The sequence below is a fragment of the Hevea brasiliensis genome, chromosome 15 (assembly GCF_030052815.1).
Source record: "Hevea brasiliensis isolate MT/VB/25A 57/8 chromosome 15, ASM3005281v1, whole genome shotgun sequence".
NCBI classification, from domain to species: Eukaryota; Viridiplantae; Streptophyta; class Magnoliopsida; order Malpighiales; family Euphorbiaceae; genus Hevea; species Hevea brasiliensis.
Window position 1 is genome coordinate 66,233,739 of NC_079507.1, and position 21,802 is coordinate 66,255,540.

Genomic DNA, 21,802 nt, shown 5'->3' on the forward strand with positions numbered 1-21,802 from the left:
ACTAATTAAAATAGTTATAATTAATTTAAATATATTTTACTAATTTTGTAAAAATTATCCTTACATGGAATTCAATTAGACTAATATGTTATATATGAATATATAAGGTAATTATATGGATTAAAATATCCATAATCCACCTCAAAATAGAAATATCAATATCCTTTTTAAAAAAAAACATTAATATGTTACCACCTAAGTAATAATATAATTTATAACCATTGTATTAAAATTCCAATTATTATATACTATTGAAACTATTACCAAATGCATCCAAAATCTCAAATTTTTTGATATACTAAAACGACAACGGACTATCTCAACGAATCAGAACATAATATTAGTTTGAAACGTCCAATGAGGATGACGATGAACGTGACAACAGCCTATCATCATCATTATCATCCTCCTTAATCGTTTCATTTCCCGTGTAATCTAGTCTCCGAAGGGAAATTGACTTTCCCTTCAAGAAACGACGTCGTTACCTGCCCTGCTCCAACTTCTTCAATTTTTAATTTTTTTTTCCCCTAAATTCGTGGGCCTTTCAGAATCTAAAATTAATAAATAATAATAAGAATAATCCTGTCTGCCTCTATAAATACGGGCTTTTGGCTTTCCATTTTCCTTCATCGCCAACGCTCCTTCGCTTACAAATTGAAAAAAAATAACGCACGTTCAGGAAGAGAACTGCTAGATTTTGCATGCTTTAATGGCTACCAAAGTCTATATTGTGTATGTCTCTCTTTTTCTATCCCTCTATACTTGTCAATACGTATATACATGTAATTCTCATTTGTGATCTTTCATTTTTTTTTAATGGTTATGTTTTGATTACTGCGGATTTTTCTTTTCGATCTCCTAAAACGGCGATCTTTTCTACTGATTCTGTGAACTATTTCTTTTATCAGCTGAGTTGTTTTCTTGTTTTTAATGTTCAATACGTGTGTAGATTTGTTCTTTTTTTTTTTTTTTAATACAAACTGTTTGATCACTATTTGTTTGTATGCCTGGAAAATGTAGAGAGTTATGGAGCTAAAAAATGAATTCTGGTCTTCTTTTCTGGTAATTACTGTAATTGAAGCATCTAGGAGCTTTTTGTCCCCCCCGTTGAGTTTGTTGGGGGGGTGGGGAGAGGAGGGAGAGGGAAGGTAAGGAAGAACTGAAGAGGGGAAAGGAAGGGCATCCAGCTCATAGTAGGTGCCACCTCATGTATTTACCCCTTATTGTGTACTCTATACATTTTCCTTTCAATCCTTTTCTCCTTTCTACGAAACTTATTTCCTAGGTTTGATCTTAAATTTTTATTTTGAGGCAGAATTTTGTGGATCACTGTATTGTGAGCAATGTTAAGGTCTGAGACTTTTATGTATAATTAGATAGATCTCTAAAAAAGCAGAACCCAGCCACAACCACAGCTTTGATATTATTCTTTTTAAAAGGCTGGAAATTGGAATGTTTTTATAAATTAAGTTCTTATTGAATTATAATGTTAATAATGCATAGATAGTCACACTTTTGGAAAAGTAAGACCACAAGCATTTGGTCATCGCTCAAAGTGGATATGCTGGACTTCACTTCATTCTTTTGTTTTGTTAGCATTTCAAGCTCTGTAAATCTATCTCTGGCAAACATGAGACTTTGCTTATAGCATAAGTGGAAATTTTGTTCTAGACACCTACATATGCAAGGAAAATATAATTAGTTTTTTTAGCATATCATTGGTCACCCTTATGGTGGCTTCCTTGTTGACTTTATCTGGCAAATGGATGTATGATTTTTTGAGTACCAGTGTGGCAACATCTGTTGACACGCATTATTGAGGAGGTTTATGAATTATGATTTGCAGTAGCATTATAAAGGCTTAGTTCAGAGCAGAGATGCTCTGACCTAAAAATTTGCTACATTGACAGTCCAGTTGTCAATTTAAACTGGTCTCAATGTTGTGTGGCTGCCTTCATTTCACATTCATGGTCATATTGAAACATGATCTTTTAAAAGACTAATTTGCCTCTGTTATAGTCGAGTGTATCATGCATCCCACTATTTATTGAGCTTGTGTGGACCAGTGTGACCACAATCATTGTGCATTTGTTGTTGGTGTACTGGTCTGGTGATCCATCCCAGATTGTTTCTTTCATGATATTGTTGGCAGTAGGTCCACCACAGCTATACCAGAGATTTTTTTTCCTAGTTTCTACAGGTTCTCATGTTCATGATTAAATATCCTTATTGCATCCATTATGAAGACAATGATTGGTGAGCTTTGGGGCAGTGGGTTTTATTGGTGATTGAATAACTAATGGAGAAAATTTTTGCATTGTGCATATCGTTTATTAAGCCAGGTTAGACAGCTAGGAAGCAGAGACATGGATATGAGATGCAACAGATAATGATACTATGCAATTCTTTCAAAAATTAGGATAAATGTGGTGTTGTTATGTCAATGAGATTATAAAAAAAAAATAAAAAATAGAAAGAAAAATAGAACAAAGATGAGTGTATGGAATAGTACCTCATCTATTTGTTTTTGTCTAATGCTCTTTGGCTTACATTATATGTCTCTTTTTCAAAATTTTGTATTGCTCTTTCAGGTACTATTCCATGTATGGACATGTAGAGAAACTGGCAGAAGAGATCAAGAAGGGGGCAGCATCTGTTGAAGGTGTCGAAGCCAAATTATGGCAGGTTAGAAAGTGGATCCAACATCACCTTATACACTTCAGATTGTTGTAATGTTGAATTGTTAAGTTTACCTTCAAGTTGTAGCTTTCCCAGCATACAATTATAAAATGTAATCACAAGCAGTAAAAATTTTTAAGGTAAAAGAGAAGAAGAAAATATTCCCAGAGAAGGGTTCATCAACCTAAAATTGTTTGACTTAGTAAAATAAGTAGGTTGTTTCAATGGTCTGTCAGACTCTGTCTCAAAGTGCATTCCTTGTCCGGACTAACTTGGGAATAATTGCAAAGTTTCTCTTCTGTCAAGTTATTTTTTTGGACTCTTGTTTCCATCAGCTTGTTAACTTCAATTCTTTCTTACTTTTATCCTGATGCAGGATTCTCTACCAGGGATTTTAGATCTACTTATTTTAGGAAGAAATTTTGGAAGTGGTATTTTAGTTTGTTTAGTATGTCTAATTAGTGTTTGTTTAATATTTTCTTCTTGTTTTGGGATTCCTAATCCTAGTACTAGTATGACTAATTATAATAATATACATACTTGTCGTCTAGGTATTTTGGTAGCTATTATTATGATTATTATTGACGATTGACAATTTAATAAGAGCGAGAATTTTGTTCCTTTTGTCTTTGAGTGCTCTTGGGATTCCAATATATGTTTATGCAAGTTTCTTGACTAGCTAACTTGCTGAAGTACAATCTTGCTTTTCAATCTTCTTTGGAATTTCATATCTAATTGTCTGAGTAATGCTAATGACCACATTTTTCTGTGCTCATTTGCTTTGAGCACTTCTGGTAGCCATGTCTCTATATGTTGATAAGCAACCATGGATGTCAGAAAAGCCTGTAATATTTTGGTTCATTTTAAAACAGAAGTTTTTTACTTACCAAAGTTGCATACTTATCATTAAACTGATCTCGTTGGTATGTGCTGCAGGTTCCTGAGACCCTGCCAGAGGAGGTGCTTGGAAAGATGAGTGCACCCCCAAAGAGTGACGTGCCAATCCTTTCGCCCAATGAACTTGCTGAGGCTGATGGGTTTGTTTTTGGCTTCCCAACAAGATTTGGAATGATGGCTGCCCAATTTAAAGCATTTTTGGATGCAACTGGTGGCTTATGGAGAACACAGCAACTAGCAAGCAAACCTGCTGGAATCTTCTATAGCACTGGTTCTCAAGGTGGTGGACAAGAGACTACAGCGTAAGCCCCTAGGCCACTGTTAGCCAACCAAGTTAAATATGATGAACAGAAAGTAACAATTTTTCTCATTAAAAATTTGAAATTGATACAGGTTGACTGCAATTACTCAGCTTGTTCACCATGGAATGATATTTGTTCCCATTGGTTATACATTCGGTGCTGGCATGTTTGAAATGGAGAAAGTGAAAGGCGGAAGTCCTTATGGTGCTGGAACTTATGCTGGGGATGGTTCAAGACAGCCCTCTGACCTGGAGTTGGAGCAGGCTTTTCACCAGGGCAAGTACATTGCTACCATCACAAAGAAGCTCAAGGGATCTGCTTAATTTCATTTCATACAGAAGTACAGTTCAGTCTATATTTTTCTACCCTATAGATTTTGTGTTTGTGAAGAATAATTATTGCTTTCCTGGTTATATGTTTTGTATGTGTGTTACATAATAATGGTTTCTCTCAAATGATAAAAGGCTATTTACTTCATCTGTACCATCTTCTCCACTTTGATGGATCATAAGATACTACTCTTCATTTTCACTATTTGTGGGTCTGTACCAATTTAACTTCAGCAATGAACAAGAATTATATGAAATATGATTGAATGAAATGAGTATTCATGGGCACATCGTAAAATTAATGTCGATCTGAACCATATTATTTGCACTAATTATTGAAAATGTGAAAAATATGTTTGAATAGCCAATTCTATGAAGAAGTTCATTTCTTTTTTTTAATTGGTCTCTGGTTGTTAACACATGTACCATTAAGCCCAAGTTTATCAGTCATATACTATGTCAGTGCTAAAAGAAGCCATGTCTAGTTGCTTGCATGTTTTGTATATCCAAAGTTCCAAACCCTCGTTTGTGGGTGAAGATGAAATTTCTGAAACTAAGTCATGCATTTAAGTTTTACATCCATAGACAAATGCTCTCATTCCTCTACTTCCAGCTTTGCCCGACCTTTACTTTTGTTGCTCGGATAGGATCTATCTTCTTCATACTGCCAAGTTTCAGCCCTGCTACAGGCCCTGGCACACATCTTTTGGCCAGAAAAGCGCTCAACAATATGCATTCCAACCAAAGAAAAAGTTGATTGAAATTAATTTTTTTAAAAAAATCCTTTTAAATGTTGTTGATAAAATCATTTCTTATGACTAAATATATTAAATTAAAATTTAAAAAATTTAATAAATATATTTTAAATTGTACTTCTCTTGATAATAGTTCAAACAATAATGCTAAATCGACACTAAATCTACCAACTTGTTTTAGGAAAAATTCCAACTAAAATTAACCTAACCTGCATGTTAGGAATCATATATGGTCCATAGAGTCAGTGATACCTTTACTGAAGTTTCTTCTTGGTGACATGGAGATTAGGTAAAAATTAGGTAAAATTTTATTTTATAAAGTTTCACCTTTTATTTACCATGAGCTTCGACTTCACCTTTTGACCAACTACCCATTCGCAGAATATGACAAAAACTACCCTCCAAGAGTAAGCCCATCTTCATATGATGGGTAACAAGAAAGGCCGCCAGTAGCTATAGCATTCAAGCCATGTGCAGCCACCAGACTGTCTCAAGTTAGTGCAAATGATCAATGCCCAATAAGCTTTAGCCAATTTGGATGATAGGGTTAGGTTTTGGACCATGAAGCAGAAATCTGAGAATCATTCCCATTAGGCCAAGCTATTTAGCCAATTTGGAGTACAGGGTTGGCTTTGCCACTAGTTTTTCCTTGTGATTTTACTAGGAGTTTTTCTTTCTGATGGGATTGTACACAAAAGAATTAGGCTCCTTTGCAATCAATGAACCTTGAATTGTTGCAATCAGACAGCTGTTACCAAAGTAACTCATCAAAACTTTTTTCCCCCTCTAATCATTTTGGTGAAGAACCCAGTGACATGTGCTTTGATCCACTTTCTTTTTTGCTACCTTCAGACTACACACATTTTTCTTTATTTTAATTATTATTTTTTTTATCTGTCCATATGCTCTGCTTTCTTGATCTGGTTTTTTCAGTAAGCAATTACTGGGTCTTCTCTGAAAATAATAAAGAAACCTGCCTACCAATAAAGCATGTATGGCATATCTTCAACTGGAATATATCCATGATTAGAACCTATGTGCACAAATTCCAGGGTAATGGTACCATGTTATATAATAGACTAATGTAATATATTAGCCTATAATTTTTTTAATATAGAATATTGAAAGGGTAAAGACTCAAATTTAACACTTATTAAATAAATTTAGCTATTAAACCAAATCAGAATTAGACATATTAGTTCAGATGTTATTCTTTACATATGCTTATATAAATGGATACCATTAAATAATATATAATATAATCTGAATGATAGTGTTGCAAGTCTACCATTAATATAATTAAGGTCGCAAAGCAAATAATTAACTTTCTTTTTTCGTCGATTGCGTGCTAAGAACGGGATATATATATCATAATCTTGTATTAAAAATATTATAATTAAATTGTTAATCTCTTGCACTAAGATTAATATTAAATGATAAAAAAATTTAAAAACAACATATGGTAGCATAATTTAAAATTCATGGTAATAATCAATGTATTATCATTTAGCTTTAGAATTTATCATTATTATTATTAGAATTGTTATTAAAAATTTATGTTAACAATATTTATTAAAAACTTTTAAATTTTATTTTAAAATATTTTAATTATAATAAGTTCAAAATATCAAAACTATTTTTCTCTGGAGACTTAGAATATACCTCATTATATAATATGTACTGAATAATCAAATTCTGTAAAGGCTTTTTCCCTAAAAAAAAAAAATCTTGTAAAGGCTTTAAAAGGGTTATGATATTTTTTTTAATAAGTAATAATAAAATTTATTACTCTTCTAAAGAAAATTATTAAAAATTTCAGTAAAAACTTAATTTTTAACATCACAATTAAACTAGACACCTCAAAGTAGTAGAAATTATTATACTATATAATTGCTATTATATATATAACAGATAAATTTTAACTATTGATTATAATGAAATCCCAATTGTATAAAATAGATATATTTTATAATTTTTATCAAAACACTCTATTTAAATGCCACATGTTAAGTAAAATTGTCATTATTTTCTGTATTTTTAAATACCATAATTTATATTAATAATCCCATTTAGTTTAATATGATCTATAGAATGATTTGGATGAAAACTAAGAGTCTATTTAATTTAATTATTAGATATAACTACTAATTATTATTATTATTACTACTGATAAATAGTAGTTGATAGCTAATTGCTAATATATAACAAGCATTTGATAAATTTTATTTAATTTTTATTGTAAATATATAAAATGACTAATAAGAATATATATTATAATATATTATTTTATTATTAAAATAGACATATAATTATTAATAATTATTTTTTATGTGTATATAAGAATCAATATATAATTATTATTTAAATTAAATATATATATATATATAATTTTTATATATTTATTTATTATTTATTATAATTTAAATAATTTATTAATATAAAAATTAATTTAATGACATAAAAATTTTATAATTAATAAATTTTAAAAGAGTAATATAGTTTAAATAAAAAATAAAAATAAATCAATTATTAACGGATGAGACATTTCTAAAAATAAAATTGATAAAAATGCATAGTTGTGTTTTATGTATCGATTAAAAAAAATCAGATAACCAAACACCCAGGGGCAGACAATTGTCATTGCTGTCCCCAATTTTTTTTTAATTTAAATATAATGTAATTCTTTCATTAAAAAAAATATGACAAAATTCTAATACTTTAATTATAGAATATGGGTATCGTTTCTTTGCTTTTTTTTTTTTTGAACAAACTAATTAAAGAAACAACCTAACTATGCATTGTCTCGAAGAAAACTGAAAAAAAAGAAAAGAAAAACATGGCTGTTAAAATGAAATTAATTAATATATATGATGGATCAGCTTTTGTTTATTCAACAAAACAAAAAAAGATTTAATTTGAACATTATTCAATAAGACGCAAACAAGCTTCTTGACTCTTTTGTATCTCTATTCACCGCTGTTTCCTTTTGCTGCGGTCTATTTGTTTCGTCAATGTAGAAATTAGAATAGAAAGAATTTTTTTGGTCAATACACAAGGAAATTGTCCTTAATTTAGGTAAAATAAATAATAATTAAAGAATGGTTTCTAAAATACGTTTTTATTTTCATTTTGCCAATTTTTATGATGAATTTTATTTTATTTTTTTTTCCTAAAAAAGGAAGAAAAGAATTTGTTAGAATTTGAGATTAGGAAATGTTACATTGCTCTTTTCTACTGCAATCTGAAGCATTTTACAGAAATAATAAAAAAAGATTAAGTCATATGAAATCAATTAATTTTAACTCAATGATATTAGAGTTATCTCCAGTATTATAAGATTTCGAGTTTAATTATATATTAAAAAAAATGGCGTATGAGAATTAATTGATGAAGCAAAAACACATGGCCTTGTTAGTGTTAGTAAGTCAGGTTGGCAGGGCACAGGAAATGGAAAATGCATTCAAGAATTGATGAACTCGTAATAAAAGACAAATATTATGTATATAGGAACTATTAATTAGGAAGGGTAAGCTTTAGTATGACATCTCTGACTTGCAGGGAAAACTATATTAGTGTAACAAATTATCAATGCTTAGGCTCTTTCATTTATGTTTCTTAGAAGAAAGTTGCATCAACTTTTGGCTAATTATTTTTATATATAATTTATGAAATTGTAGATTCATTTCTGACATCTCCTTTATCTCTTAAACAATTCCAATATTTTGTAAATAAATTGTTCATCAGAAAAGCCATCAAAAAGTAAGGTAGGAGAGTCAACAAATACCAATATTACCTTCTTTGTTTTATCTTAATTTCAGTTATCTCTAAACTTTAGGTAGGAGGAGGAGATGTTACAGCTTATCACTTAATTAATGGAATGAAAGTTTTTTTAACTTTTCATTTAAAAAAACTAAACTAGGCCATCTCCTACATTGAAAAAAATAAATAAATAAAAGGATAAATATAAATAATTGAATTACAATATTAAAGTGGTTAGTCATATTATATGTATAAAGCAATTCAATCACTTATATCTATAACATTATATAATTGAACCTGCATTGAGTTTGTATAAAATGAATTACTATGATTTGTCTCACTAAATTTATAAATATTTTACTTTATACATATACATTAATTATTTCTTAGTATTTGTTAAAAAATTATGATTTCTGAGAATAACAAAACAATTATTCGGTAATTGAAACTAATAATTAGGCTTCGTAGCTAGGAACTTATGGAGTGAGGATGATAGATAATTAATTTTGAGGAGCATAAATTAAAGGCAGTAAGTAATGGTACTGTTATAAAATTTTTGAGGGAGAGAGAGAAGTACGGCTTTCTCTTTACCTTCCAATAGAAGCTCCTCAATGTGACCATTCGATGAAAAGCATAAAAGCAAATACTGATAGCATCTGCACTTATATTACATACCTCCCATTCCAAATTAATAAAAATAATTTTTTTTTAATAACAATAAAAATAAAAATAAATTAACATGAAAGAAAAAAAAAAAAAAAAGAAAGGCAATGGGCCAGCCTCTGACTTCCACTAACAATATTCCAAACACATAAACAAACGAAAAGTGAGATTTCCAATCAAATGACATCCCCACACTCACTCCCCTCTTCTGGAATTCAATTATTCCTTTCATGTCTTTTTCTCTTCTCTTCCTTTCTCTTAAACTAACACAAACTATTAGCTGCCCACACAAATATCAAAAGCCCCTTTAATTCAATCTTCTTCTCCTTCTCCTAGTCAATTCAACTTATATATATATATATATATATATATCGTCATGTATCTCTAATAGACAAACACTCATTGCTAAATTAATAGTTAACCAAATGATAATAATACTTATTAATTAAAGGAAATTTTTATCATAATTTTATTTTTTATAAAGTAAATTTTATTTAATTAACAATTATTCTTGGATGAATTGATAAAATCTAAAAGCAAAAATTAAACAACATAAATTAATAACAAAATAACTATAAAAAACACCCAAATTAAAAGTTAATCTATTAAATTAATTAAACTAATCTACATCAACATGCTTTAATTCCCTAAAATCAATCAGCACCTATATATATATATATTCTCATTCCTAATCATATAATTTTTCAATTATTACAACAATTAATATATGTTTCCAAATGGTCCCTATATTGGCCAACCTGCATCATTTTGCCTGTGGCTGGCCAAACACTGGGCATGTATCTCTGAAGGTTCATATCGTTTTCTTTCTCTTTCACAATTTCTCTCTCTATTTTTCCTCCAATTCTGGACTTTGAAAGTTATATATCTCTGTGTGTGTGTGAGTGTGTTTTTCTCTTCTTTTATCATTGATGATGATCTTATCATTCCCAACTTGGCTAGGGTTTTCGATAAGATCAGGTACACCTGCTGCTGCTACTTGTGTAGAATCTGTTCCCCAATTTCACCCATTTCCCTTTCCTTCTATCTGAATGTTCCTCCGAATGTAGGGGTCCAAAAATCAACTGTTGTCTCATGAGTTACCGGAAATGTGCTCGAAACCGGTACCAGACACAGCCCTCGGCTCCTAAGATCTTGTTTTTGTCCTTCTGGATCCTTGCTAGACTTGTCAGAATTCTGCACATTAATTAAGAAAAGAAATGCAATATAATAATTACATATGTCCAAAATAATTAAGCAAAACCCGTCATTAACCTTTAACTCCCTCTACCTATATATATACAAGGAAGAAGAATATTGTACCTGCTGGTGGTGCATGGGAGCTCCAGTACTTTTCATGTATGGGTTGCTAAGTACCTAATAAAAATTTAGCATGAATAAGGCATATATTATAATTGGGACTCATTCGCTATGATAGAGTATATATTGTATAGCAAAGTCCAGATGGAAACTTACAGTGACTTGCTCATGGAGGAATTTGATGTATTCAATAGCTTCAGAGAGCACTGAGGCTGTATCAGTCTGACACACAATATAACATGATTAAAATGGGAAGAGAGCGGGAAAAAAAAAAAGAATCATCATAGGCTTTCATCAAGAATGTAAAATGATACTTTGATCACTATGCATAGTCTTTGTGAAAGTAAAGCTTTAGCTGATCAGAGAATTGCAGAGGAAAAAAGAAAGAAAAAAAAAAATGTTACCTTTCCGAAAGGCGAAACCAATTGTTGGAGCGCAGTGATTCTGTCCCCCATCTTCTCTTTCCTCACCTAAGAGATATCAAAGTTGAAAAAGAATTCTCAATTTATTGTTTCTATGTGCACTATAAATGATCATGATGATGTAAACGAAGAAAATTAAATAGCCTCATCTTCTCAAAAAGGTTTTTATGAAATTTTGATTTTACCTTAAAGGCTGGCATGGGCGATGGCGTTTCATTTCGAGGCCTTTTTGTTGCTCCCTCACTCCCACTTTTCTTTACTACTGTACTCGAATCCCGTACTTCAGATATATTCTGCTGGAAAGGAAAGAAAAAATGAGTGAACCGAAAGATTTCAAAATCAACATACCCACCCACTATATTTCTGTATTTTCGATGCATATTTACACAATTACGCAATCTTTTGAATACTATCATATATATATATGGGTATGGATACCTTTGGTTTTTCTTCGAAATTTGAAGTTGGAAATTGTGGTTGTAACGATGGGAAAAAGTTTGGACGAACATCAGTCATGGAACTTGCAGATGCATTCCAGAAGGGGGCGTTATTGGAGAAGTGCAATTGGTGGGGAGGCTGTTTAGGAGGTGAATTTCTCAAGAACTGAGGCACCTTATTAGCCCATGAAGGCACCAATTCATTACTAGTAATCCCATAATTTGCCCCATAAGTATAGCTCATCGATCGGTTCTCGAAAGAAGACTGTTGTGTAGGTTGATTATCAGATCCCAGAAGACCTTGCAACATCGTTGAAGGGCTTCCATAGATAGCAGTTGAATCCATTTGAAACTGCAAGCCTTGACATGTCACAGTACTATCACAAGAGCTCCCATGAGGACTAAACTGCGGTTGATCCAAAGAAAAACCTCGGTTCATTTGCTTAAACTCATTCATGGAAGATTCCCCACTAAACATTCTCTCTCTCCACTGAACTTGAGATGATCCAATCCCAGTTTCTTGCTGATAACTTGTGCTCGAATTCAAGTTCTCTTGCAGCATCGAACGGAGGCTGCTGTCAGTCTTATCACTGCGACTGCCATAACAAGCATCAACAAATTTTGACTTCTAAAAGAATCGAAACAATTAATTATTACAATAGGGTTTCAAATTTTCAATAACAACTAGACTTACAGTAAAGCTTGGTTCCAATCCATGGCCTGGGAAGAGAGGCCTAAACCCATCATATGCAAGTCAGCACCAGAATCTTGGCCTTGTTGCAGCTTCTGGGTATCATGAAAAACTACAGAACTATCTGAGACGGAGGCAGACTCAATAGAAGACCTTCCTTTGACATCCACCATTTCCGATGGCCAAGCAAAGCTGCCCAAGCTATTAAGCCCTGAAGATGAAGAAGAAGAGCCGCTATCAAACCTGTTCCTAGAAGAATCCCACCAGTTTGTGGTTGTGTTGAACTCATCCGCCATGGTTAAAAGGCAAAGGTAAAGCTGCTGCTGATGCTGGTGCTTTATAGTTGCTATGTTGGAGGTTTTGTGCTGTTAATGTCGTAAGAATCTTGGGTTTTTTCTTGGGCAATCAATCCCTTGAATTGTTTAGTTTGCTGGAAGCTTTTCTTCCTTTTTGTGGTTACATAAAATTATAGAAAACGGTTCGCTGCATCTGAAGGGTATTTATAGTGAGGAAAGAAGCCATTTGGGTCTCCGTGGAGTAACCGGAATGCTGGTGTTTGACATTTCTAGGGGTGAATGAGCTGAGCTGAGCTGATGGATGATTAGACAAAGGAAAGGCCATATTGAAATTCAATTTCTTTTTTTTTTTTATTATTATTTTCTTTTTATTTTTTTTTCTTAATTTGTTGGAGGACTGCCTTTTGCTTTACTCCAATTGCATAATATTAATAAAGAAAATTTTATGCCCAATTAAATCACGCCAGGTTAGTATCCACTTTAATTTCAGCTGTTATTTCTGTGATAATATATTTTTATTAATTTGTTGTTGAGCCTGCATCGCAAAATTTAAAATCTAAATTAATCAGCTTTAAAATTAAAGTTATTTTTTAAATTATAATATATATATATATATATATATATAAAAGAAATGGATAGCATATCATAACTATCAACAAAATATATAACCTCTTCGAAATTTGCCTCTACAACAAAATCACAGGGTTTCTAATCATAATTTCTCTCCTCTAAAACTTAAAAAAATACCCATACTAATTAGAAAAAATTGACATAATTTATGCTTTAATTTAATGGTAAATACAAAAAACTTTCCAAAATACGTCTTAAAGTTTGAATCACACTTATAATGAGAAAAAAAAAGCCAAATATAAAAAATTAAAATAAAAATTATAAATTTTAGTCTCATATATATAACGAGTATAAATAATGTGTATAGCATATTAAATAAATAAATAAATAAATATATATATTTATTTATTTAATATGCTATACACATTATTTATACACGTTATTAATATTTGTAATTTAATTTTATTTGTATATAATTTTTTAATAATTTTATACAATAAATTAAATTAATATTATTTAATTAAAAAATAAATAGTTCATTAAATATAAAAATTTTTAAAATTATAGTATTTTAAAATATTAAATTTTATAAAATTTAATAATAAAAATTAAAAACAAATTTTAACTAAAAACTTTATCTTGTAATGATAACAATAATAATTTTATCTCTACATATTTTCAATTATTCTCATTATAATTTGCATATAAAAATTAAACGTTAAATTTGTTATTTAAATTAAAATATATTATTAATGTTAATTTAATTAATTTTATAAATAAAAATATTTATTAAATTAAAATTATAAAATATCTATTAAATTAAAATTTATTATATCTTTAATTATATTTTTTTTTATAGAAAGTAAGCTGTTCTAATTAAATTTAATTAAGAAAGAGTTATTAATAATAGAAAATTACCTTTTTTTCTTATATATTTTGTTTAACTTTTAACGATTATAATAATTTTTTTATCTTTTATTTATTTTTTAAGTTTTAACTTAATTAAATAATTAGATTTTGATGGTATTAAAATTCTATGTTTAGAATTCTTAATATTTAAGTTTTACCTTAAATAATTAGATTTTGATGGTGTTAGAATTTTATGTTGAGATAGACTTATAGTAGAAAAAAATAATAATAATTAACTTTTAATAGCGATTTAAATTTAATTTTTCATTGTTATAATATCAAAATACCACTAATTTTGAATTAGTATAAAAAGTATTAAAAATATAATTTAATTTTTTTAATAAAATTATTAATAAAATAGTGCATTGATAATTAATAATTTTAATTGTATTGAAGTAATGGTAGAAATTGTTCATACTTAAAATTTTGTGAAATAGGCATTAAATAGGCGTAATTGAGTTTGCCATTTAAAAATAGATTCCTTAAGCTGCTACCATAGGATGTCTTATAACGACGCTTGTAAGCTATTTTTGGCAGTCTTATAAATAATAACTTGTAATTTGGAAAGATAATAATCCATCTTCTCTCTTCTTCTTGATTTTTATGGCATTATAACTTTAAAAATTAAATACAACTATATATATATTTTAAATGTTCATTAAAAATTTTAATTAAAATTGAATTAAAATATTTTAAGTTTTAATTCAATTTATTCAATTATTTTAAATTTTGAAATTCATTTACATTGTAATTATGATGTTAATAAAAATGAAAAAAAATAGATAGAGTCGCCAAAAAATTCCCAATTTCAACACATAATTAAAGCATGAATCCCACAAAAGTAACCAATTAGAAGCACTCTTATATATAAACTTGTTATGCAAGTTGTGAACTGATTATTAAGTTCAACAAATTATCAATTATTTATGAATTAAACTATGTACATCAATCCTTTACAAGCAATTGCAAGTCTCGAGTAATTTTTTATTATATTAACAGCGATTCTATTATTGCTAGCTAATGTTTTCTATTTTAACTTTTTTTTTTTTTTAATTTTTTTAAAGTTTATTTGTATTTTTATAATACTGTAAATAATATAAATAATGAAAGGCAATTTTGACAAACCAATCTACCCTTCATACATATATATATATATATAATTAGTCATTTATTATCATGATACTAAATTATCTTTAATTTTAATATATTAACATGGATCAATAAAACTATTTAATAAAAAAGAGAAAATTATTTAAATGAATAACTAAGCCCTCGGTAAATTTTGTTTTTTATATATAAATTAATCATATTAGTAAAAAATATATATATAAATAAAACTCTCTAATAGTTTTCCATCTCAATACAAATAGCTTAAATTATAGAAAAATACTCTAATAGAATTCTAAAATAATTCTAAAATATTTTTTAAAATAAATTTATGATATTTTTATTTTGTTTGATGGGTATTTTGAGTAATCTCAATATTCTTCCTCTTCCTCATATATATATATATATGGGTGTGCGGTTCCGATTCGTTTTTCATATTTCAATTTTGATTTCGATTCGGTACAATTTTCGGTTCTTCAATTTTAGTTTTGTTCGGTACAGTTCCGATTCGATTCTTGTTCTTGAAATATTTTATATAATTATTTTTTAAAAAAATCATATTTAATTAATATTTAAATTTTGAATTGGGTTATTAACATATAAAATATCATATAATATATATTTTAACTATTTCTAAATTATATAATTTTTAACAATAAAGTACATAAATAATTTAGTATTATGTATATTATATAATATAACAGTATAAATATATTATACATTATACATTTTAACTATTTATTAATTATGTAATATTTAATTATAATATACAAATATAATTATAAATTAACATATATATAGCATAATAGTACATTTATAATTAAAAAATATAAGATAATTTAATATATTTATAACTAAAATTATTAGGAAAATATACATAAATAAAATATAATATTAAATTATATTTAATTTATTATTAAATATACATATATAAATATATATAATTATATTAAAAGTATATAATACATCTAAAAAAAGAAAAATATATATATAAATTCAATTTTAGTTAGGTTTCGGTATAGTTTCAGTTGATTCTTAGTGAAAAATCAAAACAAATCAAGGTATTAAAATAACTTTTGTTCAGTATGATTTTTTGGTTCGATTCGATTTGGAACCCTAGAACCATGCACAACCCTCTCTCTCTCTCTCTGTGTATATATATATATATATATATATATATATATTCAACTCAACTCAACTCAACTTAATTAAACATTTATCCTAAGAATTTGGGATCAGGTATATGTATTATCTTTCTCTATTCTAAACAATTTTGGGTTAAAATATCGAAAATGTGTAATGCTGTCGGCATAGTGTGTCGCTTTCGGTGAAAGCCCGACACCCTTGCATATTTCTCGCTATACCCGGACTCCGATGTAGCGCGTCGTAAATAGAAGACAGCCCAACGTTTATATTATTTGAATCCATTTCATGAGGTGTGATGAAATTTTTACACTGGTTGTCACCTACCGCAACTCTCCTCCTTTATTCGGGTTTGAAACCGGCTAAATACAAACTACTTATTTAACCTATCATGTATTTAATATACAAATATATAGGTCACACTTATTTAATATGTAAATTCCACCCTATATAGTATGTCTTGAATTCATCATAAATCAGATATAAGAATTTCCCTTTTTCTAACAACGGAAAGGCATCTTATTTTCCCATCAAATCTTATAACTGTGGTTCTTTCTTTCAAAATATAGCATGCCGCGGAGCTTCAATGGTTTATGGAAAATCTTTAAATATTTGGTTAATTTGTTTTTTTATTTAATTTTGATTAAAAATTATATTCCACACCTTATAATTTATAATGACTCTAATATAATTAAACTAATTAAACTCATTTATAAATTTTTTTACACATGTTATTTTTTGAAAAATGTAAATTCTTTTCGAGATATACCCAATTACTATATTACTGTCATTAGACTCTTAATCATACTATGTGAATTAAATGATGAATTCAACTTGAAATTAATTTCCAATTTGTAATGTAAAATTAACCAAGATTTTAAACAATTTAATGCGATGGATTATTTCTAATGGGTGAATTATAGATATAGAAAATAATTGACAACATCCTATAAATTTATATTTTAAAGATCAGATATGATACCAATCTATCAACTCAACTACAAGCTGCCTCAAAAGAAATTCCAGAAGTACATGTTTGTTGTGCGCAGTCATGTGACATGTTAGTCCAAAATTTTCAAATTTATTCATGTTAAAAAATCAAATTAGATAATTATAAAATTTTCTGTTTTTAATTGGGTGCAATTATTATAAACTCAATTTTATGTATGCAATTAAAATGAATTCAGTAATCTTTAAATCAAATATTGATATTAATTTGTAAAAAAAAAACTTCTGAAGTAGTAGATATTTTTTCTTCCTGCAGACACGTGTGGTTTGATTAGATCAGCAAGACAAGACAATTGTGCTATTGAGAATCACCAGTTTAATGAAAAACATCACATGAATAGGAAGTTGCAAATCAACTCAGCATTTCAAAAACCATAGTGGGAGCGTCAAAATTGTCCTTTTATCACGTAAATGTTGTCTGCTAAGGGTTTTTTTTTTTTTTTTTAAAGACCCTATTCATTTTTCTTTCAAATAAATTGAATTTAATTTTATTATTTTTTAATATAAAAATTAAAAAAAAAACTTTACAGAGAATGAGTAATATATTTTCATTTACTAAATTAAATTAACAAATTAAGTAATTTAATATCGTTATTTTAATGAATGAACAACTGAAATTTACAAGATTATTATTTTTTTCTCATTTAATCTCAAATTAATAAATATGTATAATTAAAATTCAAAAATATACTTATTATTTCATTTAATCAAATTAAAAATAAATAATTTCCATTAAAGTAGGTGAAAATGAACAGTTGATAACATCGTGACGATTGATTTTATGCAAAGTGTTATGGTAAGAGTCATTTTTCAATTATGTTGGAATTGAATGATTTGCGTGTGGTGGAAGTCGATGGCTTGTAGTCAAAGATAAGATCATTTTGACCTTTGCCAAAAGTCAAGGTGTGTATATATACGTTACAATAGTTTCCAATACTTTAATAGTAATAGCTGATGCATTTTTATTTTTCTTTCTTCTAACTTCTACCACTCATTATATATCTTACCACTTTTCTTTTTTAAATATTTATTGAAAAGTTAAAATTCATTGAATGTATTTTCTTTTTTTTTTTTTACAAAGAACAAGGACAACATACATCTTTAATTTTTTTTTTTTAATTTTCATTCTATAATTGAATAGACAAAGTTAATTTGAGAATTGAGGGAATTAAAGGTTGAATTCTTTGACAATTAATCTAGGTTAGTTGAAATAAGCCCTTGTTTAGTTAGAGTAATTTAAATAGTAAATTTCGAGCTTTCATTAAGCATCAAAATTTAACTTTTTATTTACATTTGATCTCAATTTCTTAAAAAGTTAAAGAAATTATTTCTTTTATTTTTTAAAAAGGGAATTAGTTTTTTTTTTTAAAATTTATTTCTCAGAAACTAGAAAAATTGAATTAAATAAGACCTAAATCATGAGAAAACTAATTAAATAATCATAGTCTTTGCATAAACAGCAAACCGAACATTTTCATAAGAGAATTGTGCTAATTAAGCATAAATGGATATTTTTTATACATATCTACATAAAGAAAAAGATAGAAATTGACAGCCATTTACCATATATCTATATTTTAATAATAATAATAATAAGTAATTGAAAAATAATATTGACTTGTGCATATCGAGGGAGGAGAGAGAAGAGGCGGCGGCAGGGGTGGGGAGGTCAGATGTGGACGGTGGAGGACAGGAGGAGAGTGGACCGAGGGCCGCGGGGGACTCTTGCGTCACATGTAAAGGACTAGGAGGAGGATGAGTATGACTTTGAAAGTAGAAGTCAACCTAGTGGGATCCACGCGGCGTGCACGCGTGGGAAGACACTTGGGTCCCACTAAATATAAAGACAAAGCCTCCTAAAAGTCAGAGCCACGAAAGTGAATTATTATTAATGTAATTAATTTATGTTCAAATTCTAATCATTTGGTTCACACGTACTTATCCACTCATTCCCTCTAACCTCAATCCTATGAGAGAAAAAGATTCACTCCTCAACCTTAACCATCTCACTCTCTTTCTTACTTATTATTTCCACTAATCATTTATTATTTTTCCTGTAATTTAACGATAATCACGATGATTAATTCAATAGCACTTAATTAAATTTTAAAGTACATTTAATATAAGTTTAAAATATACAAATATATTTAATGATCATTAAATTAAATATTATATTAAAATATATAAAAAATTAATATATCTCTATATATATATATATTTCATAAATTTAAATATAAAAATTTAATTTAATAAAATTCAAACTCCTTATAACTGAGGTACTGTCATGTTGAGTTAAAAAGTACTCCCTTTTTTTTTTTCCATGCTTGCCTTGAGCCAATTTGAATATGTATTTATAGTTACTAATCCGAGGAAAATTTGTAATTTAGAATATTTAGATACTACTACTTGTACGTACTTGTGTTCTACATGCTTGACCCTAAAACTGGTATTTTTGATTTATTTAATTATCTAATTAGTAATTTTAGATTGAAAATTACATGAATTTCTATAAAAGCTTCAATACATTTTTATTTTAAATTATACAACTTCAAATTTTTATATATTCTGAAGAAAACATTTCTATCAATGAGTTATCCTAATTGAACATTTGACAATTAATTAGATTTAAAATATACCAATCAGGAGATAACTTGAATAGTTTGGCATATACATGTTTTGTGGTTTCCACTTGCGAATACACAATCAATTTAAATATCAGTCTAAATATATGTGTAGTGAAAATCCTACCATAACTTTTATACTTCCCATTAATTATTCATATAATTAAAAAGCTAACAATAAATAATGATTATTTTCATATATTTAAAAAAAAATTGAAACTTTTAAATTTTTTCAATTATTCAGATGAACTTTTAAATTTATATTAATTGAAAAATTAGAATTAGTTAAGTTTATTTTTAAAATTAGTTATATAAGAAATTCTTTATAAAAATTTTTAGTAATTTTTAACTCATGAATGACAAGCATAGTAAACAAAGGTTACTTATAACACTACAAATTTCCTCCTCCACGTTGCTGTTGTTGGTGGGCGTATTGGATTTTTTTTATGTTTGAATTTTGAGGAGAGTATTGTGTTAGCCAGCTGTGTATATGATGTTCTCTTGGACATTAATGGAGGTGGTTGGCGAGTGGCCAAGTGAAGTGTCTACATTCCCATTTCAAGCATCTAGCTAGCCAGTTATTATCCAATCGATTTTCAGTTGGATCATTAGGCCATTTAGCCTTACAATCTGTGTCATTAATTTCAATGCATCCTCCCAGTCCTATGGAAATACATAATTAACTTCAATTGTATTACCACTATTAACCTTGCTTATTGTTAATTCATTAATTACTTTATAATCTTTAATCATATGGAGAGGGTATCATAGTTATTAAATACTGCACCCAAATCTTAATTATTTTAGATATAATTTTGTCAATATTTATAAAAAAAAAATGCATAAATTAAATGAAGAGAATGTACATGTTCATGTATTAGCAGCGAGCGACCGCCGACTAGTGAGAAAATAGAAACGATGATTGCTTTTCCAAATTCCAATTTATTATGTAAAACAACAAATTCTGACAGCAACCATCAACCGTAATATGCGCTTATATGTTTCTTCTAGATTATCCTGAACCTCGTCAATGACAATCTCCCACATTTGTCGATCTGCCCTCAAAAGCCAACTGTCTTAACAATAAATTAATGAAGGTAGTCAATGCTTTCTTAATTATTCACCTCAATTGAAAAAAAGAAATTTAATAACATTTGTGAAAGGAGAAAATTAAATGTGAAAAGAAGAAGAAGAAGAAAAAAAAAACTCTAGGAACGAAGGGTGATGATATATCCCTGCAAATGGTAGCATATTGCGGAGCAAATTTGGTGATTATTAGAATCATATAATGTAATAAAAATGACGTCATAGTGCTCTAAGCTTGAGGTGTGAAAGCTGACAAAGAAGACAAAGCTTTACTTAGATTGGGACACAAATGGGTGAGTGGTGACCTCCATGTGTAAAGAAACAGAACAAGAAGAAGCCACACGAACAAGCAAAAGAAGCCACAGCAACATTCAAGTACAAGCAGACAACGAGAGACTGCCATTGATACTAATATAATATATATACACATAATATTAAACTTAGCCCTTTTTCTTGGGTATTAGGTCCCTGTGTTTATGTCAAATCTAATGCCTATCTTTCTTTCATTTTCTTCAAGTCAACCACCATTTCTTCTAACAATATAACTCACGCTTTGCATATCATTCTCCTGATAATTATATTAAATAATGTCAATAATGATATATCCTCACTTGGTGTGTGTGTATATATATATATATATATTCTAAATGCTAAAAAAAAAAGATTCACAATATAAATGCAAAAAATTAAAAAAAAGAATTGACTAAGTTAATTTAGGTCTGCTTTGATGTGATGAGTATATCTTGGGGAGATATCAGCCAGTGGGGCATCACAGTCTGTAAGTCAAATGAATTCTAACCATTTAAGCTAT

At 28.5% G+C, this 21,802-nt stretch overlaps 2 protein-coding genes across 3 annotated transcripts; one reads left to right on the plus strand and one right to left on the minus strand.

Annotated features, from left to right (window-relative positions):
• Positions 1-577: 577 nt before the first annotated feature.
• Positions 578-4,412, plus strand: LOC110643143 (NAD(P)H dehydrogenase (quinone) FQR1). The gene is made up of 4 exons (XM_021795399.2): positions 578-732; positions 2,592-2,685; positions 3,616-3,878; positions 3,970-4,412. Exons 1-4 carry the CDS (start codon positions 710-712, stop codon positions 4,199-4,201), a joined length of 612 nt encoding a protein of 203 aa, XP_021651091.2. The 5' UTR covers positions 578-709; the 3' UTR covers positions 4,202-4,412.
• Positions 4,413-9,941: 5,529 nt separating this feature from the next.
• LOC131173973 (transcription factor bHLH123-like) lies at positions 9,942-12,632 on the minus strand. Of its 2 annotated transcripts, none has more exons than XM_058136930.1 (7): positions 12,255-12,632; positions 11,562-12,156; positions 11,309-11,419; positions 11,106-11,171; positions 10,858-10,923; positions 10,705-10,758; positions 9,942-10,578 (listed from the first exon to the last, which is right to left on the minus strand). In XM_058136930.1, exons 1-7 carry the CDS (start codon positions 12,545-12,547, stop codon positions 10,426-10,428), a joined length of 1,338 nt encoding a protein of 445 aa, XP_057992913.1. In that variant the 5' UTR covers positions 12,548-12,632; the 3' UTR covers positions 9,942-10,425. The 2 variants fall into 2 exon arrangements, with proteins under 2 accessions (XP_057992913.1, XP_057992914.1); XM_058136931.1 differs by having other exon boundaries at positions 11,309-11,416; positions 12,255-12,631.
• Positions 12,633-21,802: the final 9,170 nt, after the last annotated feature.